Source organism: Hyla sarda, chromosome 2 (genome assembly GCF_029499605.1).
Source record: "Hyla sarda isolate aHylSar1 chromosome 2, aHylSar1.hap1, whole genome shotgun sequence".
Lineage (NCBI taxonomy): Eukaryota > Metazoa > Chordata > Amphibia > Anura > Hylidae > Hyla > Hyla sarda.
The window spans coordinates 96,850,932-96,878,325 of NC_079190.1; the positions used below are offsets into that span (position 1 = coordinate 96,850,932).

Genomic DNA, 27,394 nt, shown 5'->3' on the forward strand with positions numbered 1-27,394 from the left:
TAATTTGGAAAAACTGAGCATCTTAACCAGATGGCAGCGGGCTAACAGAGGAAGCGGGAGAGACACCCATCTGTGCAATTCGTTCACTATCTTCGTAATAAGGGGGGTAAAATTTAGACTGTACAGGGAAGCGAGAGTCCTGCCAACCTAAATCCCTAAGTATTTCAACATTGAGGAGGTCACCTTAAGCTCGTGTGGGAAGTCAGATGCAACAAGATGTGGGGCACCAGCAGTGCACTCTTACTAACATTCACTCTATAGCCTGAGGCGAGTCCAAAATCAGCGAGCCGCTGAAATACCAAAGGGACATCTCTAACAGGGTGCTCTAAAAATAACAATAAGTCATCGGCAAAGAGAGCATGCCCCACCCGGATATCACCCACCCTTATCCCCTGAATGTCTACATCATTTGCCAAAACCCTAGAGAGAGGTTCAATTGCCAGATTGGGGGAGAGAGGACACCCCTGTCTCGTACCTTTTTGCGGGGCGAACGGTGAAGATAAAAACCCTGTTGTAGCTATTCTAGCTAGGGGTGTGGAGTACAGAGCCCCGACCCCATCTAAATGCCAGGCCACCCCCCAGCCCCCATTGGAGTCTACACCCAAAGAATGAGAGCATTCAGAATATCTATTCCCCTCCCCTGCTGGAGCATAAGCAGAAAGAGCACTACAGTCAAGTCGGGAACCCCTACCTATGGATAAATGTGTTTAGTAGACAGTGGGGACATCCTGTGTGCCCTGCAGTAACATTGAACATATAATATATATTTTTTTTTTGTATAAAGAAAGCATGTGTGTGTTGTCTATCCCTACCCCCACCCACCTCCCCCCCCCCAAATGTAATCCCCACTACCAACTACCCATCCCCCTTCCCACCACCATCCCACCCCTCTACCGCCACTCCCCCCCCACCCCCACCCCCCCTAGAACCTCAACTAAAGATAACAAACAATACACAAATCACAGGTATATCGGTACCCCCCCCCCCCCCCCGGCCCCAAATCCCCCCCTAGGTGGAAGGAGAGCAAAAGCACAATCGTCAGTGATAATCGGTCCTTCCTTATGCGTGTACAAACCAACACCATACAAGTGAGTGCAACCCGCAGTCCATCAGCAAAGCAGCTCGGGAGAGGTCCACAGAGCTAGAGGGGTTCTCGGTCTGAGTCAGCTGCAGGCAACCTCCCCCAGCAAGGCAAGGGGCAGCTGACAAATAGAAGAAAGAAACATGATGCGCTCATTCCGGGGTTAAGCGGCATCAGTCAGGGTCCTAGGCCTGGGGGCTTTAGGTGATTGCGGCTAGTAGTCAATGCGAGGCAGGGAAGACCACGAGGTACCTCTGATTCCCGGCTCCCCAGACAGCTCCCGTTGAGAGTTCTGCAAATCCGGGTCCATTTGACGAGGAGAAGTCGCAGCCCCCAAGGGTGGCAAGTCCCGCAAGACCTCTTGCAGCATCCTCTGGTGTACGATATGTCCCAATGGATCCGTCAGGGAAGAATATTCTTAGGAGAGCAGGATACATCAATGCAAAGCGTTTTCCTCGCTTATGCAGAGAAGTGCAGGTTGGCGCAAATAATTAGCGCTTTCTAGAGACCTCTGCAGAAAAGTCCCCAAATAGTAGCAGCATGGCTCCGTCAAAAACGAGCGGGTCCCTGCGTTGACGAAAAGCCTGCAATATAGCCACTTTGTCCGTAAAATCGAGGTATTTGAGAATAACTTGCCTCGGTTTGTTTCTGTGAGAAAGGGCAGGTTGCAGGTTATCCGTGGGACCCTGATGCAGGTCCAGGCCCAAACGATGCGCTCGCTCCACTTTGCAGGGCCTCGGCAGTCCTAGGGCTTTGGGCAATTCCGCCTCACAGATGTAAACTAAATCTCTCCTCGGCACAGTCTCAGGAAGGCCCACTACCCTCAAATTTCTCCTGCGCAATCTATTCTCGAGGTCCTCCACCTTGTCACTCAGGCGGCGGCACTCTGCCTCGAGCGTGCCGAGTCGAGAATCTGTCTTCTCTCCCTGTTCCTCCTCTCGCAGCACCCTCTCTTCAACGGTTTGCATCTGCTCACTGTGCTGCGATACAGCCTGCTGTAGGGAGGCCAGGGTGGACTGGATTGTGGCTATAATAGCCTCCTGCACTTTGGGGGCTATAGATTTAGCTACCGCTTCCACGAGCCGGGAATAGTCAAGCCGCTGGGGTTCAAAATCATCCCCGTAGTCCATAGATCCCATGTCCGAAGGTGAGGGAGAAGCAGCGCGACTCGAGGCAGGCGAAGTTGCCATCTTGGATGTACCTCCCTTGGTCTTTGCGGGCTGCGCCCGAGTCTTGGAGCGGGAGGACCGGTCCATAGGTAAGAGAAATCGGTCCATAAACTTGTCCTCTCTCAAGAGGTTAAGAAGCGGGATCGTCCGGTAGGAGATTGTGGGTATAGATCACCGGGAAGCAGGTGGTAGACCGGGAGCTCACACACCGCACGTCTTCACTCCATGGCGCCGGAAACGGAAGTTATTATTGGTAGTTGTTAATGAATTGATTTCTGAACATGAAGTTAATCAGTTTCAAAAGCTGAAAAACAGAGAGGCATATTGGATTTTTAAGCTGAACACTTTGTCTCCTGATGGTCTTACTGAAATTATTGAAAAGACTGATTCATTTTAACTAGGTATTGGTATAACGTTTTATATTTAGATTTTCATTTTATCATTATTTATTAAGATTATTGCGTGCTATTAGGGATCTGTATGTATTATTCATTATTCTGTTGGTTGTAACAGTATGTTTTAATATGTATCATCGTGTGCTGGTGAATCTTCACTTTCCTGTTGGATGTATGACGTGTCACTGTATTACCTATATCTTCATTTCTGTATCATTTTGGCATCACCCCTGAAGAAAAGGTTGACACAGCCTTGAAAGTCACGGCATCTAAAAGAAAATACAGTTGCTGGTGGGTTAGTGGTGCTCTCAGTAGCCAGGCACTCACCAATAATGATGGGCAGCAGTGAGCCCGCTGCTGCTCGTCATGAACCCTTTCATGCCGATCATGGCGTCTAAAGGAAAATACAGTTGCCAGTGGGTTTTTGGTGCCCATCAGACCCCGCAGTGCAATTGTGGGGGTTCAATTAGTTAAAATGGAGGGGAAGGTCCCCTTACTCTTTGCCTTCCTCCCGATTGTGGTTCCAATGATACAGCCAGGCTGAGCCAGGCCGTATCAGTAGAGCGCTGGTCCCCCTATACAATGCTCTGCAATAGCGTAGCATTGTACAGTGAATTTACTCTTATGATTACATATCACAGTCATCCCCCCTCCCCCTCTTTTCCAATTTTTCAAATAAATAAATAAATAAAATTAAAAAAAATTAAAAACTATTTGGTATCTCTGAGTGTAAACATAAACCCAGTGTAAACATTAAAATATGCCAAACACTAGAAATCCAATACAAACATAGCCAAAAAAATAAAGGAAGACACAAAACTAAAAAATCAACTGCACTATAAAGGCAAAAGCGGTATAAAAGTGCAGTTTATTTTAATGACAGAAACTGCAAGTAATATAAGATGTCCTTACATGTCTAATTCCTAAGTCATTTTTTGACAGACTGTTCTTTTTATCAAAACCCCTTCAGTGGCAGATGCTTTATTATATATTAGGAATTTATAAGTTAATATTGGTCCAAATGGATAGTGGAGCAGTGAGCTGCTGATGAATGTGAATATTTAACATGGTGTAGAAGGATCTGAGTGGGTGTGCATGAAGCTTATGCAATCTTGCCATGTGGAATGTTTCCAAAGTCATTAGGCTTCAAAAGACAAAGTCCCAAGTCTTTACATGGGCTGATTATTATCTGAAAGGAGCCATGGCACCTACCCGAAGCTTCACGGCCTCAATTTGTCTGCATCGGTTCAGTGAACACTTAACGGTACATTGACATTACCTCTTCACCTTTAAAAGTCCTAATCATTTGACATACTTGTCCATCTGTATTTATTAATTAAAGTGTATCTCTCACTACATTTAAAATTCATTAGGACAGACTATATCAGGTGCAGCCCATGGACAATAGTGGCTGTTTCTGGAAAATTAAAAGCAGGCAACCAAATAATCTCTTTAGGCCGGTTTTACACAAACATAATAAAGTCACAGTTTTGTGTCTGCATTACGGTTGCAAATCCTGGCCTAACACCACTGGTCTGTTTTTTTATTTTAAACATTTTATTAGTTTTCCATAAAGAAAGGTTTACAAACTGTACAAAGATACAAACAAGTAACAACGTCCTGCTGGACGAATATGAATCCCTCGCAGGGAATTAAAAAAGAAAGGAACATAAGGCCAACCATGTTGATCAGGATACCTCTTCTATGACTACAGTCTAAACTGCAAACATGTGCTCGTAAAGGCAGCCGACAATGCGGCAATAGTTATACCGGCATACAGAGTCCAGGTACGCGGAGAACAGTCATCTTGGCTCCAGGAAAACACATTAGGAACAGAGCATGTTTAAGGTAGCTCACTTCGCTCAGTTACAATGGTGCTATAACAGAAGATTGGCGGCAATAGCGTAAACAAAAATAAATTACACAAACACGGAAAAGTAAACAAAAAATAAAAGAGAAGACTGGTTGGGCCCAAGAAGTGTGGCAATACCACTGGTCTGTTTTTAGAGCCAAAGTCAGGGATGGAATCAAAGGCATAGTAATATAAAGAAAGGAATTATACTTCTCCTTCCTGCATAATCCAATTTAAAGGGGTATTCCAGGCAAAAACTTTATTTTATATATCAACTGGCTCCGGAAAGTTAAACAGATTTGTAAATTACTTCTATAAAAAAATCTTAATCCTTCCAATAGTTATTAGCTTCTGAAGTTGAGTTGCTGTTTTCTGTCTAACTGCTTTCTGATGACTCACGTCCCAGGAGCTGTGCTATTTTCCCATCATGCACAGCTCCCGGGACGTGACATCATCCGCGTTTTTGCCTGCAGTCGGGAAACCGCATGCGGCCAAAAACGAAGCCGACCGGAGGCTGCGGTTCACTCCGGTCGGCTCATAGACATGCATTAAATACGGTTCCCGAATACGGCTTAGTGCGGGCAGCGTGATTAAGCCACGCCGCCCCGTATACAGGAAGCGTAGTTAACAAAACGAGGTGTGAACCCAGCCTTAGAAAGAAAACTTCAGAAGCTAATAACTATTGGAAGGATTAAGATTTTTAAATAGAAGTAATTTACAAATCTGTTTAACTTTCCGGAGCCAGTTGATATATATAAAAAAGTTTTTGCCAGGAATACCCCTTTAACCCCTTAAGGACGCAGGACATAAATGTACGTCCTGGTGCAGTGGTATTTAACGCACCAGGACGTACATTTACGTCCTGTGCATAACCGCGGGCATCGGAGCGATGCCCGTGTCATGCGCGGCTGATCCCGGCTGCTGAACGCAGCCAGGGACCCGCCGGCAATGGCCGACACCCGCGATCTCGCGGGCGTCCGCCATTAACCCCTCAGGTGCCGGGATCAATACAGATCCCGGCATCTGCGGCAGTGCGCGATTTCAATGAATGATCGGATCGCCCGCAGCGCTGCTGCGGGGATCCGATCATTCAGAACGCCGCACGGAGGTCCCCTCACCTTCCTCCTTCCGGCTCCCGGCGTCTCCTTCTCTGGTCTGAGATCGAGCAGACCAGAGCAGAAGATGACCGATAACACTGATCTGTTCTATGTCCTATACATAGAACAGATCAGTATTAGCAATCATGGTATTGCTATGAATAGTCCCCTATGGGGACTATTCAAGTGTAAAAAAAAATGTAAAAGTAAAAGTAAAAAAAAAGTGAGAAATCCCCTCCCCCAATAAAAAAGTAAAACGTCCGTTTTTTCCTATTTTACCCCCAAAAAGCGTAAAAAATAAATTTAATAGGCATATTTGGTATCGCCGCATGCGTAAATGTCCGAACTATTAAAATAAAATGTTAATGATCCCGTATGGTGAACGGCGTGAACGTAAAAAAAAAAATGGCCAAAATTGCTACTTTTTTAATACATTTTATAAAAAAAAATTATAAAAGATTTATTAAAAGTTTTTAATATGCAAATGTGATATCAAAAAAAAGTACAGATCATGGCACAAAAAATGAGCCCTCATACCGCCGCTTATACAGAAAAATAAAAAAGTTATAGGTCATCAAAATAAAGGGATTATAAACGTACTAATTTGGTTAAAAAGCGTTAATTTTTAACGTAAATTTGTTTTCCCTTAGTCCTAACAGCAGCACAAGTGGGGTGTTCTGCCCCTGTGAAGCTGGCAGGACAGTGGAATTTTTAATTCCGCCCAAGCAATTTAAATTAATTAGCCCCCCCATAAAAGGCTTCCTCCCCTAGGCCATCTCGCTTAATAACAAGTAACAAAAAAGTTTAGGGCGGGAAATTTGTGTGCTGCTGTTAGGACTAAGGGAAAACAAATTTACGTTAAAAATTAACGCTTCCCTTACGTCCTAACCAGCAGCACAAGTGGGGACTTAGCGAGTAACAACACAAATAGGGAGGGACTACGGCAGAGTGGCACTTATGATTGACTGCCCAAAGGCCAACTCTTCCGATCGTTTGGCATTAACCCTGTAATGACTCAAAAAAGTATTGTGGGTGCTCCAAGAAGCAGCAGCACAAATCTGTTCCAGAGGAACAGACCTTTTCTCAGCAAAGGAAGTAGAGACTGCCCTAGTGGAATGGGCAGTGACAAAGGCAGGAGGAGTTAGCTCCTGGACTATGAAGGTCTCTCGGATTGCCTCCTTAATCCACCTACTTAGGGTAGGTTTAGAGGCTTTCAAGCCCTTGTTCTTTCCAGAAAAAGAAACAAGGAGGTGTTCCGACTTCCTGAATTCTCCAGTTCTTGAGATATAGACTCTGAGAGCTCTAGAGATGTCCAGAGTGTGGTCAACCGCTTCTTCAGGAGAGGATGGATTAGGGAGTAGAACTGGAAGGGAAATAACCTGATTGGCATTGGAGAAAGTCGGAACCTTAGGAAGGAAGGTAGGTAAAAACCTCAACAGGACTCTGCCCTGTAGAAAAACAGTATAAGGCTCGAAAGCCGAAAGGGCCTGAAGCTCACCCACTCTCTTGGCTGAGGTTATGGCCAATAAAAAAGTGACTTTAAGGGACAAATACCTAAAGTCTACTTCTTCCAGAGGTTCAAAGGGGGGAACGCATAACCCCATGAGAACAGTGGTTAAATCCCAACTGGGAATAGGTCTGAGAACTGTAGGTTTAAGACTTTCAGCCCCTTTGAGGAATCTTCTAACCAGGGATTCTTGTGATAGAGACCTGCCTAGGAAGGCAGAGAGTGCTGCGACCTGAACCTTTAAGGTGGATGGGCTAAGACCCTTGTCAAGGCCATCCTGGAGAAAACGCAGTATTGCAGAAAGAGGAGGATCTGAGGTAACTACCTCTTTCGTTGCACACCATTGAAGGAAAATCTTCTTTATCCTGGAGTAAACCTTGTTTGTAGACTCTGCTCTAGAGTGTGCAATAGTTCTCAAGACCTCCGCAGGAAGCCCACTCCTTAGTAGGGTCCTGTCAATCTCCAGGCTGTCAGATTGAGTCTACTCAGATCTAGGCAGGAGCCTGTGTTGTGAGACACAAGGTTCTGCACGTGGGGAAGCCTCCAATAACACCCCTGACTCATCCTCATGAGTTGGGTGAACCAAGACCTCTTCGGCTAGAATGGGATGATGGCAATCACTGAGGTCTGGTCTTGCCTGACTTTCATCAATACCCTGGGTATCATGGAAAGTGGAGGGAATATGTAGGCCAGCCTGAACCTCCATGGGATGGACAGAGCGTCTATCGCCACCGGATTGTCCTCCTTGTAAAGGGAACAAAACTTGCTCACTTTGGCATTCAGCCGGGTTGCCATGAGGTCTATTTCTGGTGTACCCCACTTCAGGGTTATCCTCCTGAAGATCTTCTCGTTGAGAGACCATTCTCCCTGGACTGCAAGCCCGCGACTTAGACGATCTGCCACTACGTTGAGATCCCCCTTGATGTGGACTGCAACAAGGTGGGATAGGTTGAGCTCTGCCCACGATAGAATAAGTCCGGTCTCCTTGAGGAGCACTTGGGACTTTGTGCCACCCTGTCTGTTGATATAAGCCACTACGGTGGTGTTGTCTGATCGGACTCTTATTGCTTTCCCTAAGATATGGAGAGCAAAGTGGAGGAGCGCAAGACGAACTGCTCTTAGTTCTCTCATGTTGGATGAGAGTAACCTTTCCTGAGGGGTCCAGGTACCCTGAACCGGATGGTCATCCAGATGGGCTCCCCACCCTAGAAGGGAGGCGTCCGTGGTCAGAGTGATCCACAGAGGTTGAATCAAGGACTTCCCATCTGTCAGGTACGTCCACCACCTGAGAGAGGCACGGACTTCGGACGACAGGGTGCATTTTTTGTCCAACCCACTGGGGTAGCGATTCCAGGCAGTCAAGACCTGATCTTGGAGAGATCGGAGGTGCCACAGGGCCCAGGGGACTGCTTCTGCAGACGCTGACATGTGGCCCAACATCTTCATTAGAGTTCTGATGGGCACTCTGCGAGGTGCCGACAAAAACTCTGCGGCTCTTATGACGCGCTCTCTCCTTTCTGGGGTGAGAGACAGCATCATCCAAGAGGAGTCTAGGACAAACCCCAGGAACCTTCTTGAGGTAGATGGAATGATCTCGGATTTTTCCTAATTTATGAGCCACCCTAGGTGTTGAAGAAAATCCAGGGTCAGTTGAAGATGAGCTTGAAGAATGTCTAGAGTCGCGGCTTTTAAAAGCCAGTCGTCTAGATAAGGAACAATCTCTAGGCCTTTTAGTCTTAGAGGGTGGGTGCACTGTGTCCCTGGATAGCCTGTGGGAACATGCCTATTACAGGTAGTGTTTTATGGATAATTATCATTTTTGCATTAGCTGTGATTTTGTATTGAGGTACACACTACTGTACTGATAATCAGAGTGAACCAATAATACAACTTATGCACTGTTCCTTATATTTACCATCTTCATAATCAGGACCAGGTCACTAGTGCTTTTCTGGGGTATATGTTTTTTAGGGGTGGGTTTGTCTGTCCTTTAGTTTGTAATTATTTATCTAATAAAGTTTATACTATTTTTTCATGAATTTTGTATTATTGGTGTTTAATTCATGGTGACAATTGTAGGAGTAGTACTTTTAGTCTTAGAGCAGAGACAACTGGAGCCACCACCTTTGTGAAGGTGTGGGGAGCGGAGGTAATGCCGAACGGTAGAACAGCAAATTGGAAATGCCTTACCATACCTTTTATGGTGATGGCGATTCTTAAGAACTTCCTGTAGGCAGGAAATATAGGGACATGAAGGTATGCATCCTTCAAGTCTATAGGGACCATGAGATCTTGTGGGTTCAGGATACTGACCACCGAACGAATGGTTTCCATTCTGAACCGCCTTTTCCTTATAAATCGGTTTAGGTAGCGCAGGTCTATTATCATGCGCCAGTCGCCATTTGGTTTGGGAACCAAAAATATCGGGGAGTAGACCCCAGATCCTCTTTGATCTGGGGGAACTTCTTCCAAAGCTTGCTTTTCCAAGTATTGGAGAACTGAGGTTTCTATGACAGCCTGTTTTGGCTGAGGAAGTAACTTTGTTAAGACAAACTTCCTTGACGGAGGGGAGGTAAATTCTATCCTGTACCCCGACTGAATAACCTTCAGAACCCAGGGATCCTGGATTTCTTGCATCCAGGTTGTAAGGAATAAACTTAAACGCCCCCCTACTGGAGGAGGATGGGCAGATAGATTCTCTGCAACAAACACTTGAGGGGAAGGGAGAGGGAAAACGTTGGTGGATGTCAGTGGAGAGTCATAGCTCGGCTTTCCGGTCTTTACCGCGGCCGCGACCTCCACCACGTTTTTGAAAGGACTGACGTCTCTGGAATCTAGGAGGGCCCTGGGACTTCCCCCCTCTTGCTCTACCTTTACCCCGAAAGGCCTGAACAGGAAGGCACCTGCCTTTTTTGTCAGCAAAACCTTCCATTATGCGATCCAGTTCAGAACCAAATAGCCAAGTAGGCTCGAAAGGCATCCCACACAAGTTAAACTTGGAGGTGTTGTCCGCTACCCAAGGGCGTAACCACAAGGGACGTCTGCTAGCAGAAGTGAGTGCCATGGACTTGGCAGCTAGCTTAAGGTGTTGCTGGGAGGCCTCGCAGAGGAAGTCTATACCAAGGAGGAGTGTCTTGAAGCTGTCCAAGATGTCTTCCCTGGGGACATTGTTGTCAATCTCGGTTTGTATGCGCTCCACGCGCTCCTTCACGAAGTCAGACTCTTCTCCCGAGGCAATAGCCACAGAGGCAGACGCTGATGCTGCTGAATATGTGCGTCTGAGAAGGGAATCCACCTTCCTATCAAGCGGGTCCTGGAGGTTGCTTCCATCATCCGCGGGAACCAAGACTCTCTTGGACAGTTTATTTACTGCCATATCAACCTTAGGAGGTGGCATCCAGCAATCAGATTCCGCGTTCGAGAGAGGGTACATCCACTTGAAGGTACGAGTGACAAGTGCAGGTTTATCTGGGTGCTTCCACTCAGCCTTCATCATCTTTTTGCGTGCATCATTCACCTTGAAAACCCAAGGTTCTCTAGAGGTGGATGCAGAGGCTTCCCCTTGGTCAACATCCTGGTCCCTTGACCGGATGGACCTAAGTAATCTCTGCGTCTTTTCCGCAGGGAAAAGAGGCGGAAACATTTTCACCTCAACAGGCTGTTCAGACTGTACAGATGACCTCTGGTCCAATACATCGACCGACATAACGGATTCTTCCGCCACAGAAGGAGGAGTGGATTCAGTTCTAGCTCTTTTGGGAACAAGAGCACTCTTAATTTCAGATATGGAATTTCCCATAAACTCCTTCATCCAGATGAACATGTCCTGGACAGTAGGTTCAGCTGGATTAGAGGGTGGACGGCAACCGGGACACCTGTTATATTCGTAAGCGTCCGGAAGCGGAGTGCCGCAATTGGCGCAAGTTAGATGGCGTTTTTTGGCGCTAGCCTTACGACCACCAGAGTGTGGGTCACTAGAGGAAGGAGTAGACATGACTCTGGAAAGAAAAGAAAATAAGTCAGGGATAATAAATAAAATTATTAGCGCCCTAACCAAATAGAGAGGGAGAGATACCTATAATACAGATAGGAGCTCTAACCACTAATGCTAGGCTTGTAAATAGGACTAGCTATGATGGCAGCAGAGACTGAATGAAGGTCTCAGCTGTTTTTATATGGGAAGGGGCCCGGAAGCCCCGCCCCTTTCAGAGAAAGACCAGCCTGCAATAGGCTGAAACACCCGGAAGGGAATTTTAATAAAAATTATCCACTGAGCCCTTCCCTAACTAGGAAAGGGCTCACGCCTGAATTTTTACCTAAATATAAACTTTAAAGGCAGCGCAAAGCACTGAAGAAAAGTGAGGCCGGGACCGGAAGTCGTCAGATGACGTACTTCCGGTCCACGGCTCGCACAGTGTAATGGAGGCGCGGAGGAAAAACTGTGCGCGCCGGGACATGCTATGAGGGATCACCGGATCCCTCTAGCAACATAAAATAGTCAAAACAAATTGTTTTAAGATAAACCAGGCCGGAGGCCCAGATAATATAAAGAGAAAAAAACAGAGGGCAGTTGGAAAAGGTACTGCGCCCTAAAAATATCTCCCCAAAATACAGGGGAGACATCCAGGCAGGCTCCAAAGGAGCCTGCACCGTCCTGCTGTCCTTACACAGGACAGAAAAAAAGCGAGATGGCCTAGGGGAGGAGGCCTTTTATGGGGGGGCTAATTAATTTAAATTGCTTGGGCGGAATTAAAAATTCCACCGTCCTGCCAGCTTCACAGGGGCAGAACACCCCACTTGTGCTGCTGGTTAGGACGTAAGGGAAGTTTGTGATTTTTTTTAAGCACAACAATAATATAAAAGTATGTAATAATGGGTATCATTTTAATCGTATTGAACCTCAGAATAAAGAACACACGTCATTTTTACCATAAATTGTACGGCGTGAAAACGAAACCTTCCAAAATTAGCAAAATTGCGTTTTTCTTTTTAATTTCCCCACAAAAATAGAGTTTTTTGGTTGCGCCATACATTTTATGATATAATGAGTTATGTCATTACAAAGGACAACTGGTCACACAAAAAACAAGCCCTCATACTAGTCTGTGGATGAAAATATAAAAGAGTTATGATTTTTAGAAGGCGAGGAGGAAAAAATGAAAACGTAAAAATTTAATTGTCTGAGTCCTTAAGGCCAAAATGGGCTGAGTCCTTAAGGGGTTAAGTTTTGGTTTAAAAACTACAATGCCATTTTATTTCCCAAAAACTGTATCTGAATGTCCCCTTAGGCTGGTGTCACACACACAGTGGCTTGCATTTACTATTCTGTTTTCACAACGCAAATTGGTGCAGCGTGCCAAATTTTGCATGATTCAATTTTACTATCGTCCTTTACTATACATTCCTTGTTTTAAAGACTTAGGTTCACATTGTTCACATTGCCATTGTGCTCCATCTAGTTCTGGGCCCCAAAACAGGTCGGAGCACAACTGATTACACTGGGTCAACACTGAGTCCCAACGAATCCTATTGACTTAAATGTGGTCTGTCAGGGATCTGGTAGTTTACCGGAGTTTAGCGAAGAAAAACAATAGTGCAATGGCTAACATCAGAACTCAGAATCACATTCATGGCATCATTGGTTAATGGAGAAAGCTTCCTTTCTCACGATTAGCTAAGTATTTCTTACACAGTGAAAAGGGAATAACTTTTAATTTTGGAATAACCCTTTTAAAGGGGTTCTCCGATGAAAAAAAATGTTTTTTAAATCAACTGGTGCCAAAACGTTAAACAGATTTGTAAATTACTTCTATTTAACATTTTTAATCCTTCCAGCACTTATCAGCTGCTTTATGCTCCACAGGAAGTTCTTTTCTTTTTAAATTGATTTTCTGTCTGACCACAGTGCTCTCTGCTGACACCACTGTCCATGTCAGGAACTGTCCAGAGCAGGAGCAAATCCCCATAGCAAACCTCTCCTGCTCTGGACAGTTCCTGACATTGACAGGGGTGTTAGCAGAGAGCACTGTGGAGCATACAGCAGCTGATAAGTACTGGAAGGATTAAAAGTTTTAAATATAAGTAATTTACAAATCTGTAAATCTTTCTAGCACCAGTTAAATAAAAAAAAATAGTTTTTCACCTCATTGTCTGATCGTCAATTCACTGCTCTGTGCCTGAGATTCAGGCAGGAGCAGTGGAGCGCCGATAACACTGATCAATGCAATGCTATGGCATAGCATTGATCAGTGTCTGCAATCAATGTACTGCATGTTATAGTCCCCTAAGGTGGCTATAACATTGCAAAAAAAAAGTGTAAAAAAATTGTTAATAAATGTGATTTAATTAGGGATCGACCGATTATCGGTTTGGCCGATATTATCGGCCAATATTCACGATTTTGAACATTTTCGGTATCGGCAATTACTTTGACGATATGCCGATAATGGACCGCCCCCTGCCCCGCTTCGCCCCGCCCCTGGCCAGAGACGACCACCGCCGCCGCTGCCCCATTGCCTCCCCATCCTCTTGCCACATACCACCGCCACTGCCCCATTTCCTCCCCCATCCTCTGGCCACATACGACTGCCGCTGCCCCATTGCCTCCCCCATCCTCTGGCCACATGCCGCCGCTGCCACTGCCCCATCGCCTCCCCCATCCCTGGTGTTATAATTACCTGTTCCCGGGGTCCGCGATACTTCTGGCTTCTGCAGCGTCCTGCGCGCTGCGATGCGCAATGACGAGTGACGTCCTCAACGCAACGTCACAGTCAGTGCGCACAGTGACAGTGCAGGACACCGCCGGAGCCAGAAGTATCGCGGCCCCCGGGAACAGGTAATTATAACACCGGGGATGGGGGAGGAAATAGGGCAGCATAAATATATAATTTTTTTTTTTTTTTTTTTACAAATTATGGATTAAAAATTCACCACTAGGGATCCCCATACCATCCAGAAGATAATCCTGTCTTCCTGCACCATCATCTTTGTCCAAGCTAAAGCACAGACATGGACAACGTCCATTAAGTGAGGGTGGGACTAGCAATCCTCTGTGCTCAATCCTTACCTATCAGACTGCAGCATAAAAACAGAGCGAAAGGGGTTACTGCAGCCTGCATTGATTAAATGACCAGACCCAGCACAGAAGACTAAAGGAGGAAGAGGAGTCATGCAGACTGAGACATACCTCCTCCAAAACACAGAATGAAGAAGTAAGTGAGCAACAGATAGAAGGTATTTGTGAGATAGATATATATATATATATATATATATATATATATATATATATATATATATATGTGGTGGCCCAGTACAGGAGTGAGTTGCACCCCTGTACCTTTGCTGCCCTGTCAGGCAGACTCCATTCCATAACCCCTGGGCCCCTCCCCCCTGTACTTGTGTCTTATGTATTCCCCTAAGTGCCTATGTTATATGGTGTAATGTACATATTATGTTATATACCTTTAATTGTGGTTGTCATGTGATTGTAACCAGGGAAGATACCAGTGACCTACAGGGTGACCTATGGGACCCCTCCTGAGTCTCCCCCATATAAGCCCTGGGTGGAGCTTCCTCATGTTCTTTAGTAATGAGTTGCAGTGAGGTCAAGTCTGGAGAGAGTGTCTGGTGTCCTAAAGAGGCCTAAAGTCTACCACGTAGCCATGGATCCACAAGTACACTACCCCCCAGGTCCAAGTCAAAGCCTGGTAAACTACAAACGGGGTGAAGTCAGTCATAGTCAGTCTCAGTCAAGTCAGCCAAGTATTCTCTATCAAGTCAGCATCAAATTGTCCAAGTCCACTATAATTCCCAGCAAGCCCTGTGGTCTCTGAAGTCACTGGTCACCTCCTTGGGCCTAGCCAAGTTGTTTAGACTGTTACACCTGTCTGACTTAGTAAAGCTGGCGTTGTTCCGTAACTTGGTGTCTGAGTCATTATTTGCCCCCGTGCCTAGCCCAGGATCCAGCAGAATACCTTCGGGTGGTGTAGAGGATAAACCACGCCCTGGCATCATGAACACAAGGGGTTAATGCCATCTGCCCCTAGGGTAATAAGTCTGTCCTCCATCACCCCCTCACCACATATAGGTGCTAGATACATACAAATTATATCACGATCAGAGAGAATCAGTCTTTCTTTCATTTTCCCATATCTATATTCAGTTCTCTAATAGTGGGTCACGCACATGACTCGGGCATACATCTAGATTGGGTACTACAGTTTCTTATCTATTATTTCAATTAGTATAGTTGTCCAGCTGCTGTATGCATACCTTGGCCTTGAAAGTGCTGTACAGTTATACTGAGCACACAAATTATGCAAGACATTCATTTACTACTGCGTCTCCATAGACGGAAATTACGTAGACGGATGTCAGATCGCCGCGGTCCCGCTGCTGGGGACCCCGTGGATCGCCGCTGCGGCACCCCGCCATCATTACTGCACAGAGTGAGTTCACTCTGTGCGTAATGACGGGTGATACAGGGGCCGGAGCAGCGTGACATCATGGCTCCGCCCCTCATGACATCACGGCCCGTCCCCTTAATGCAAGTCTATGGCAGGGGGCGTGACGACCGCCACGCCCCCTCCCATAGACTTGTATTGACGGGGGCGGGTCGTGACATCACGAGGGGCGGAGCCGTGACGTAACGATGCTCTGGCCCCTGTATTGCCCGTCATTAAGTGCAGAGCGAACTCGTTCTGCGCAGTAATGATAGCGGGGTGCTGCAGCAGCGATCCACGGGGTCCCCAGCAGCGGGACCCAGGCGATCTGACATCTTATCCCCTATCCTTTGGATAGGGGATAAGATGTCTAGGGGCGGAGTACCCCTTTAAGCATTAATAACTCTGGGATGCTTTTACTTTTTGTGACATATTCTACTTTAACATAGTGGTAAATTTTCGTTGATACTTGCATCATTTCATACTTGCATCATTTGCATTTGATTCAAATATACAATATGTCTACTTTATGTTTGCATCATAAAGTTGATGTGTTTTTACTTTTGGAAGACATCAGAGGGCTTCAAATTTCAGCACCAATTTTTCTCAAAATTTTCAAAATCTGAATTTTTCAGGGACCAGTTCAGTTTTGAAGTGGATTTGAGGGGCCTTGATATTATAAATACCCAATAAATGACCCCATTATAAAAACTGCACCCCTCAAAGTATACAAAATTACATTCAGAAAGTTTGTTAACCATTTAGGTGTTTCACAGAAATAGCAGCAAAGTGAAAGAGTAAATTCAAAATCTCCATTTTTTTTACACTAACATGTTCTTGTAGACCCAGTTTTTGAATTTTTACAAGGGATAAAAGGAGAAAAAGCCCCCCCAAAATGTGTAACCCAATTTCTCTTGAGTAAGGAAATACCTCATATGTGAATGTAAAGTGTTCTGCAGGCGCAGTAGGGGGCTCAGAAGGGCCCTCAGTTAAGGCTCACTGTACCCCTCAATGCACATAACAAGGGGTACAGTGAGCCTTCACACCCCACACGTGTTTGACATCTTTTCGTTAAAGTCAGATGTGTAAATGAAATTTTTTTTTATTTTTATAAAATGCAGTATTTTCCCAAATTCACCATTTTTAAAAGAGGTAATAGGAGAAAATGTGCCCCAAAATTTGTAACTCCATTTCTTCTGAGTATGGAAATACCCCATATGTGGATGTAAAGTGCTCTGCGGGCGAACTACAATTCTCAGAACTGGAGGAGCACCATTGGGCTTTTGGAGAGAGAATTTGTTTGGAATGGAAGTCGAGGGCTATGTGGATTTACAAAGCCCCCATGGTGCCAGAACAGTGGACCCTCCCCCCACATGTGACACCATTTTGGAAACTACACCCCTCATGGAATGTGATAAGGGGTGCAGTGAGCATTTAAACCCCACTGGCGTTTGACAGACTTTTGGAACAGTGGACTGTGCAAATGAAAAATAAAATTTTTCATTTTCATGGCAAATTTGTTCAAAACAATCTGTCAGACACCTGTGGGGTGTAAATGCTCACTGCACTTCTTATTACATTAAATTATTTGGGGCTTTTTTCCTATTACCCCTTGTGAAAATAAAAATTTGGGATAACACCAGCATTTTAATGGAAAAAAAAAAAGTTTTTCATTTCCATGTCCAACTTTAACGAAAATTCTTCAAACACCTGTGGGGTGTTAAGGCTCACTATACCCCTTGTTACATTCCGTAAGGGTGTCTTTTCCAAAATGGGGTCACATTTGGGTATTTTTTTTTTTTTTGGCGTTTATGTCAGAACCGCTGTAACGATCAGCCACCCCTGTGCAAATCACCTCAAATGAACATGGTGCTCTCACTCCTGAGCCTTGTTGTGCTCCCGCAGAGCACAATACGTCCACATATGGGGTATTCCGTACTCAGGAGAAATTGTGTTACAAATTTTGGGGGTCTTTTTTTCCTTTTACCTCTTGTGAAAATGAAAAGTATTGGGCAACCACAGCATGTTATTATAAAAAATAAAAAAAATTTACAATAACATGTTGGAGTAGACCCCAACTCTTCCTTTTCATAAGGGGTAAAAGGAGTAAAAAGCCCCCCCAAAATTTTTTAGGCAATTTCTCTCGAGTACGGACATACCCCATATGTGACCCTAAACTGTTGCCTTGAAATACGACAGGGCTCCGAAGTGAGAGAGCACCATGCGCATTTGAGGCCTAAATTAGGGATTTGCATGGGGACAGACCCGAATGCAAGAATTAGAGTTGCCTCCGATACCAAAATTACCCTACGGCAGTGTTTCCCAAACAGGGTGCTTCCAGCTGCACTACTGGAGGCTCCGTTTTGGAAAATGCTGTACCAGACATTTTTAATTTTGTATTGGGGGGGGGGGGGGTATATGTAGTGTTTTACCCTTTATTTTGTGTAGGTGTAGTGTAGTGTATTGTAGTGTTTTTAGGGTACATTCACACAGGCGGGGGTTTACAGCGAGTTTCCCACTGGGAGCTTGAGCTGCAGGGAAACATTTGCTGCATCTCAAACTTGCAGCGAGAAACATTCACATGGGGGGGGCAAACCTTCAGCTGTTGCAAAACTACAACTCCCAGCATGCCCTTTGGCTGTCCGTGCATGCTGGGGGTTGTAGTTATGCAACAGCTGGAGGCACGCTGGTGGGGCAACACTGAGAGTTTGTTACTTAACTCAGTGTTTCGCAACCAGTATGCCTCCAGCTGTTGCAAAAACTACAACTCTCTATATTTTAAATATCAACTAATAAAATCAATATTTTAGGGGGGGGGGGGGGGTGTTCTAGTAAAGGGTTTTTTCCCCGCGAGGGAGCAACCCCTTAAAGGTTGTTAAATACTGATTTGCCCTGTAATCTCCAGGGACATTCTTTTGGATTTTGTCCTGCTGTTGCTTAGCAACAACTCCCAGCATGCACAAAAGGGCATGCTGTGAGTTGTTGTTATGCAACAGCAGAAGGCACAACTACAACTCCCAGCATGCCATTTGGTAGTTTGTGCATGCTGGGGTTGTAGTTATCCAACAGATGGAGGTACACTTTTTCATCAAAAAATGTGCCCCCAGCTGGTGTATATGTGTGACTCCACATATACACCACCTCAGAGCGGCTAGAATTTTAAACATTTGTGTGGGGTATATTTTAAATATCAACTAATAAAATAATTATTTTAGGGGGGGTTTCTAGTAAAGGGTTTTCCCCGCAAGGGGTCCATCCCTTAAGGCTGGAACTCCACTGAAGTTTTTTTTGCAAAAGCGCCAATTTTCCCACTCTGCATTTTTTCTGTGAAAAAACGCAGCGTCCAGATGTTAGCTGCAAGTCAATAGTAAACTGCAAAATGCCAGATTCCCTTACGTCCTAACCAGCAGCACAAGTGGGGTGTTCTGCCCCTGTGAAGCTGGCAGGACGGTGGAATTTTTAATTCCGCCCAAGTAATTAAAGACTTAATTAGACCCCCATATAAGGCCTCCTCCCTTACTCCACATTGCTTTTTCTCTGTCCTGTGCAGGACAGCAGGACGGTGCAGGCTCTGGTTTTTTAGCAGAGCCTGCATGGAGTTTTCCCTTCCCCCTCTTTTATGTGGAGAAGGGTTTGTTTTTTTCTAGCAGGGTTGCAGCTTGCTGCCCCTTCTTTTCTCTCAGCCTGGTCGGCGTTGTTTTGGCGCTGCCCCAGCTGAGTTTTTTTCAGACTCTGTATCTATGACCCGGGACTTCGGTACGGGTTCGTAGATACAGTTTATTTTCTTTGTTCAGGCGGCGCTGAGCACCGCCCTCTATGGTTCAGGGATCCTCCGATCCCTCTGCTACTCGGGCATTCCGCCCTTACCTTTTCCGGCAGCGCCGCTGTCTCGCTCCGGTCCTCTGCTGTGTGCGGAGCCGCGGACCGGAAGTGCGTCATCTGACGACTTCCGTTCCGGCATCGGAGCCTTCTGGTGCAATGAGCGCTAGTTTTAACTATTATTTTTATCTAATATATTAGTTACTTGCCCCTTCCAAGGTAAGGAAGGGGCTCAGAGCAAAAAAAGAGGCAATCCGGGAGGCTTTTGTAGCCCAGGAGTTAGCTCCTCCTGCCTTTGTCACTGCCCATTCCACTAGGGCAGTCTCCACTTCCTTTGCAGAAAGAAAAGCTGTTCCTCTAGAACAAGTCTGCGCTGCTGCCTCCTGGAGCACGCATAATACATTTATTAGTCATTACAGGGTTAATGCCAAACGATCGGAAGAGTTGGCCTTCGGGCAATCAATCCTAAGTGCCACTCTGCCGTAGTCCCTCCCTATTTGTGTTGTTACTTGCTAAGTCCCCACTTGTGCTGCTGGTTAGGACGTAAGGGAAGCGTTAATTTTTAACGTAAATTTGTTTTCCCTTAGTCCTAACAGCAGCACACAAATTTTCCCGCCCAAATTGTTTAGTTTTTCTTGTTATTAAGCAATGTGGCCTAAGGGAGGAGGCCTTATATGGGGGTCTAATTAAGTCTTTAATTACTTGGGCGGAATTTAAAATTCCACCGTCCTGCCAGCTTCACAGGGGAAGAACACCCCACTTGTGCTGCTGTTAGGACTAAGGGAAAACAAATTTACGTTAAAAATTAACGCTTCACTTGGCGTTTTTCAGTTTGGCTTTTTTTTTATCCTTTTGGCGTTTTTCAGCAATTTCGGGCTCAGAGGCTGGATTTTCAAATCGCCCGACAAAACCTAGTTTGGAGTTTTTTGCCCTGAAATCGTGGCATTTTCCTCCCATAGAAGTCTATGGGAGAGCAAAAACGCCAAGAAAAAACGCCATGTTGGTTTTAAATTTAGCGTTTTTGCAGGCAGTTTTTATTCTTTTTTGGACTTTAGCGATCCCAAAAAATTATGGAGATACCTTTTTTATTAAAGTTTCGTAGGGTACCATAAAAAAAAAATAATAAAAAAGATACAGTAGTGATGGAAAAAAATGTATCTAACGAAATTTATCTTTTTTATTATGAAATGTTTATACATTGTAGCCGACAATAATAAAAATGTAGTGTGTGTGTGTGTGTGTGTGTGTGTGTGTGTTTTTCACTTTTTTTTTTTTTTTTTTTTTAACATTTTTTAGGTAGTACTACTACTCCCAGCATGGAACACACTGTTCCATGATGGGAGTAATAGTATCTGTACTAATTGACAGATTGCCGGGGTCCCTTGCGATCCTCCTGTATAATGTATAGATGCGGCGACCACTCTTCTATGGTCCCCTGCCCTGCCGTATATATACACATATTCATATTCCCCGCAGAGCTGTGATTGGTCAGATGGTTCCAGCCTATCACAGCTCTCTGTGAGAAATAGGAACATGTGTGTATATATATATATACCGCCGTGCAGGGGACCATAGGAGAGCGGCCGCATCCATACATTATACCGGAGGATCGCAGCGGGTGTAAGAAGTGATACCCGCAGTCCCAACATGGAGTACTCTCTGCTCCATGCTGGAAGCTGTAGTACCTGCATTAATAGACAGATCGCAGCGGGTGTCAGACTGACACCCGGGGCAATATGTCTATAGTACAGGTACTACTACTCTCATCATGAAACAGTGTGTTCCATGCTGGGAGTAGTAGTACTTCATAAAAAATAAAAATAAAATAAAAAAGTTAAACACACACACACACTTAAAAAGGGGCCAAAAGGCAAAAGGGGCCAAAAAAGGCAAATTCCACATAAAGGTAAAAACGCCAGAAAAAACGCGAAAACGCAGGGGAAAACTGTGGCAGTTTTTCTGGCGTTTTTTCCGGCATTTTTATGCCACAAAAAATCGCAGGGCAAAAATCTCAGTGGAGTCCTAGCCTAAAGGTTGTTAAGCAACAGCAGGAGGCCAGCCTTACCTCCTGTTGCCGCCGTTGACTCCGCTCCTGCGTCCCTGGCCTCAGGTACATACTCCCTGCACCTGCCCTTCCGAACAGGGGCAGAGCGGGTGCCATTAGGAACTATCAAGAGTAGGATCAAATCCCCATAGAAAACCTATCCTGCTCTGGACAGTTCCATAAATGGACAGAGGTGACAGCAGAGAGCACTGTGGTCGAACAGAAAGGAAATTCTAAAAGAAAAGAATTTCCTGTGGATAATAAGAGCAGCTGATAAGTACTGGAAGGATTAAGATTTTTTATAGAAATAATTTACAAATCTGTTTAACTTTTTGGCACCAGTTGATAAAAAAAAAACAAAAAAAAAAATTCCAGTGGAGTACCCCTTTAACCCCTTAAGGACGCAGAGTTTTCAGTTTTTGCACTTTCCTTTTTTCCTCCTTACCTTTTAAAAATCATAACTCTTTCATTTTTCCACCTAAAAATCCATATTATGGCTTATTTTTTGCATCACCAATTCTACTTTGCAGGGACATTAGTCATTTTACCCAAAAATGCACGGCGAAACGGGAAAAAAAATTATTGTGCGACAAAATCGAAGAAAAAACGCCATTTTGTAACTTTTGGGGGCTTCCGTTTCTACGCAGTGCATATTTCGGTAAAAATGACCCCTTATCATTATTCTGTAGGTCCATACGGTTAAAATGGTACCCTACTTATATAGGTTTCATTTTGTCGTACTTCTGAAAAATGTATACGTTTAAAAATGTCCTCTTCTGACCCCTATAACTTTTTTATTTTTCCACGTACAGGGCGGTATGAGGACTAATTTTTTTTGTGCCGTGATCTGAAGTTTTTATCGGTACCATATTTGTTTTGATCGGACTTTTTGATCACTTTTTATTCATTTTTTAATGGTATAAAAAGTGACCAAAAATACGCTTTTTTGGACTTTGGAATTTTTTTTACGTGTACGCCATTGACCGTGCGGTTTAATTAACAATATATTTTTATAGTTCGGACATTTACGCACGCGGCGATACCACATATGTTTATTTTTATTTACACTGTTATTTTTTTTATGGGAAAAGGGGGGTGATTCAAACTTTTATTAGGGAAGGGGTTAAATGACCTTTATTAACACTTTTTTTTTAAACTTTTTTTTTTTTTTGCAGTGTTCTAGCTCCCATAGGGACCTGTAACACTGCACACACTGATCTCCTATGCTGATCACTGGCGTGTATTAACACGCCTGTGATCAGTGTTTTCGGCGCTTGACTGCTCCTGCCTGGATCTCAGGCACGGAGCAGTCATTCGTCGATCGGCCACCGAGGAGGCAGGTAAGGGCCCTCCCGGTGTCCTGTAAGCTGTTCGGGACGCCGCGATTTAACCGCGGCGGTCCCGAACAGCCCAACTGAGCAGCCTGGTTACTTTCACTTTCACTTCAGACGTGGCGGTCAGCTTTGATCGCCGCGTCTGAAGAGTTAATACAGGGCATCACCGCGATCGGTGATGTCCTGTATTAGCCGCGGGTCCCGGCCGTTGATAGTCGCCGGGACCGACCCGATATGCCGCGGGGACACCGCGTGACCCCACAGCATATCGCGGGAGCCGGCGGAGGACGCACATATACGTCCTTCGTCGTTAAGGGGTTAAGTACCAGGACTGTGTTAAATCACCAGGGTTTCACTATATATTGATGGGATATTTCTGTTGGGGTGCCCAAATTTATGCACCTGTCTACTTTCGTTTTGATGCAGATTACACATTTTCTGTTGATCCAATAAACCTCATTTCACTCCTGAAATATTACTGTGTCTTTCAGATATTTAATAGCTCAAAATGAAATTGCTGATTCAAACAACCAATTGTGTGGCACCACATCTCTGGAGTAATGCTTTAAGGTGCCCTTACACTCTTAACATGTCTTAAGCGACTGCTTAATTATCCAACAGTTGTTTCCACCATCTCCACCATATTCATGCACGATTGGTGTTATTGCTTGAAAGGGCATTTGGCGTGATCCAAAAGGTGGATGGAACAAGGTCCATTTTTTTTAGTGCTGGGATTGGGGTCACCTGCAGGTTTCATCACAGAAATAATGCAAGTAGATGAATGGAAGCCTATGGCATACATTGCTTATGTCAGGAATCTTATAACATTATTCTGCTTGCAAAGTCAAGAAGTGTCTTGGTGGAGAGCAATTATTTTGCACACTGGTCAGCAGACACAGCCAAGAAGTGAGTATCAAGGCAAGTCGTTTTTTTTTAAGAGCCGAGGCAAGTGCTCTCTATCACCCAAAGTGCAAGAAAAAGTGCAAACGTGTTACACTAAAAAAATGTGCACAAAGGATGGGGTCTATCGCTAAGCCCTTCTCCAAATGGAGAGAGCCCCTCCCCCCCCAACAAACCTACCCTTCACCTCCGGGCCAAAAGGCACCTGCAAGGATCCAGGTTCGATGTCCCTTTTCGCAGAAGCTACTAAGGGGCCGAAAATGCTCCTGGCTTCAACCTAGGCGTTATCCAAGGTATCAGCCGAGGAGCCGTATACTGATGGTATCTTGACCGAAGCCAAGATGCCCAGGGGTTGCAGGGAGGTGAGGAACCTAATGGCCACACACACCTCCCCTAGACGGCCAGGAGGGACACCCAGAAGGGCTACCGCATCCTGACAATCCTGTGTACAAAAACAGACACATAAAAGTAGCACAGTGACAAACAAAAAAAAAAAATCTATAAAAATGTCCCTGATCCTAGCTAGAAGGCCGGGATACCAAGGGTGTGTGCCAAAGGTGAAGAGTAATGGTGCAGTGCTTTCACTCAGTGAGTTATAACACCCAGTGAGTTTCGGCACCTCAGGGTCACCACTCCCTGAGGCACAGAAGTACCTCGGCTCTACACCCCCCAACCTCATGGCGACACCCAGAGGAAACAGGTCACATCAGGACAGCCATTGAGCTGGTTTCATGGCACCAGCCCCAGAACGCCCCGGTACACCTGATCCTCCATGCAGCATCCATCCTACATCAATGGCCAGAGACTAAACCACTGATAAGAACAGATGCTACGCTTGATCTTAGCCAAAAGGCCAAAAGGCAAGTGCAGCAGAAGATGTTACCTGAGGTGGGCACAGCCAAGAAGACTGTTGTTGAAGGAGGTAGCAATGATAGGAACACCTTAGATGCCTTAAAGGAAATCTGTCATCAGTATCACCCACACAAACCTGTCATACAGACTTGTAGTGCAGGTGATACTGATAAAAATGATGCTTACTGCATCTTGATCCGTCGCTCTGTTCCGCCGTAATTCTTTTTCTGTAAAAGCAAATTAGTTGCTTGGGACACGGGCAGAGCTACAAACCCTGCTCCGGGCACTGCGACATCATCTTCGCCGTGTGGGCGCTCCACCCGGCTCCTCCATCTTCATAATCCCCCTCCCTGCTTGTTCGGTGTACGTTACTGTTCAGCGCATGCACCACTCCCTGGGAAGACCTACCTACTCCATCCCAACCCACTTACTGTGTGGGACATCAAGGAGGTTATTACTGTTTGGAGCACTATAGGTGCTGGAAAAATGTGAAGCCTAGTGTGTTTTTCTGGCAGGTTCTGTGGGGACATGTCCTGGCTGGAAGAAATCACCATGATGGTCTGTGCTCGATGGAGGAGAAAAAAGATAATGAACGATTCAAATAAGAGAAGACATTAACTGTGAGTCATCGGATGTAACTGCACTGTAATCAGTTATAGGAACTGCAGATCCTGCGTAGAGCTAATATCTTCTACCAAATGGTCACTGTATGCTGGGAATATTTCCTCCTTGTAAACTGGCATTATTGGTAATTATTGTTCTCAGTATACAGTATTTGGTTAGTAACAATATAATAACAGTATAATGGTAATATGAATGTGGGTTGAATATTCCTCCTTGTATATTGGTATTATAGGTAGTATTGGTCTAAGTATACAGGATTTGACCAGTATGATGGTAATATGTATGGTGATATTTCCTTCTTGTATACTGGTATTGTTGGTAATATTTGTTTCAGTATACTGGATTTGGTCAGTACCAGTATGATGGTAGTACATATGGTGAGAATCTTCCTCCTTGTATACTGGTATTATTGGTAATAATGGTCTTAGTATACAGGATTTGGCCAGTATGATGGTATTATGAATGATGATAATATTTCCTCCGTGTTTACTGGTATTATTGGTAATATTGGTCTCAGTATTCAGGATTTGGTCAGTACCAGTATGATGGTAATATGTAGAGATGAGCGAACTTACAGTAAATTCGATTCGTCACGAACTTCTCGGCTTGGCAGTTGATGAATTTCCCTGCATAAATGAGTTCAGCTTTCAGGTGCTCCGGTGGTCTGGAAAAGGTGGATAGAGTCCTAGGAAAGAGTCTCCTAGGACTGTATCCACCTTTTCCAGCCCACGGGAGCACTTTAAAGCTGAACTAATTTAGGCAGAATAAGTCACCAACTGCCGAGCCGAGAAGTTCGTGACGAATCGAATTTACTGTAAGTTCGCTCATCTCTAGTAATATGTATGAGAATATTCCTCCTTGTATACTGGTATTATTGGTAATATTGGGCTCAGTATACTGTATTTAGTCAGGATGATGGTAATATTTTGTCCTTATATACCAATGTAATTTGGTAACTATATGATTTACTTAGGGGTACATTGATGGACGGCACTTCTCTGGTGGATTCTCCTAGATTCCAATTCCTCCTCGGAAGTTCTGTGAACTAAGTAGCAGGATCCTATTGAAATCAATGAGAAGCTGCTGCAAGTCGATTTCATGCAGAATTTCCATAGTGTGAACGAGCCTTAAGAGTTTATTGAGGCCAGTACTGTGACTCTTATCAGTAAGGCTATGTTCACATGGTGTGCTGACATTGCCCCGACTGCGCACCAGCAAAACATACTGTTCTCATAGGCGGCAATGCATTTATGTGCAGACTCCACAGGAAGAATAGACATGTCTATTTTTTCTCCGGACTCCAGAAATATCTGCTGCGAAAACTCCGACATGTGCTCAGCGCAACAGAATCCCATTGATATCAATGGGGCCTGCTGCTGCAGAAATCCTAATGGAAATTCCATCATGTGAACATTGCCTAAGGGTCCTTTTGCACAGACAGACTTGCTGCAGTAAATTACCTGGTTACAAAGGACAATACGTGGCGGATAGCATTGATTTTATTGGTTGCCAAAAATATGAGATCAGATGACGAACGAGCATTTGTGTTTAACATGGACTGACTATTGGGAACGAGGCCTCTGGTTGTGTTGTATAGGCACATGCACACTACGGATTCTCTGATCGTAATCCCCCATGCAGAATCTCCTTTGCTCTAAACAGGATTCTGGGGCTTAGTGCAAACTACGTTAGTTCTGTAGCGGATCTGGATCCGGTACAGAATAGATCATTGGCAATTGGACTTTGAATTGCAAGGGTTCATTTTAGCTGCAAACCGCTGTGTGAAATCAACTAAGGGCATGGGCCCTTATGGTTTATATATAAATATATGTGTGTGTATTAAAGGGTTACTCCGCCCCTAGACATCTTATCCCCCAATCCAAAAGAAAGGGGATAAGATGTCTGATTGCGGGGGCCCATGATCTCTGCTGCAGCACCTCAGTCATCTGGTGCAGGGAGCAAACATGGCTCTGTGCCGGATGTCTAGTGGTGTGGCGCTGGGGGCTTGTGATGTCACGAGCCTCTGGTGCCGCAGCTGGCGATCTTAATCGGGTGCTGCAAGGAGTCCCAGTGGCGGGACCCCTATGATCAGACATCTTATCTTCTATCCTTCGGATAGATAAGATGTCTAGGGGCGGAGTACCCCTTTAATATATGTGTATATAAAATTAAATATATATGGGCGAGATTTATCCAAACCTGTGCAGAGGAAGTTGACCAGTTGCCCATAGCAACCAATCAGCTCGCTATTTTCATTTTCCACAGGCCTTTTAAAAATG

At 44.9% G+C, this 27,394-nt stretch overlaps 1 protein-coding gene across 1 annotated transcript; it reads right to left on the bottom strand.

The window, feature by feature from the left end:
* Nucleotides 1-1,572: 1,572 nt before the first annotated feature.
* On the bottom strand, nucleotides 1,573-27,359 carry LOC130357385 (uncharacterized). The gene is made up of 2 exons (XM_056560077.1): nucleotides 27,315-27,359; nucleotides 1,573-2,554 (listed from the first exon to the last, which is right to left on the bottom strand). Exon 2 carries the CDS (start codon nucleotides 2,356-2,358, stop codon nucleotides 1,573-1,575), a length of 786 nt encoding a protein of 261 aa, XP_056416052.1. The 5' UTR covers nucleotides 2,359-2,554; nucleotides 27,315-27,359.
* Between the last annotated feature and the right edge of the window lie 35 nt (nucleotides 27,360-27,394).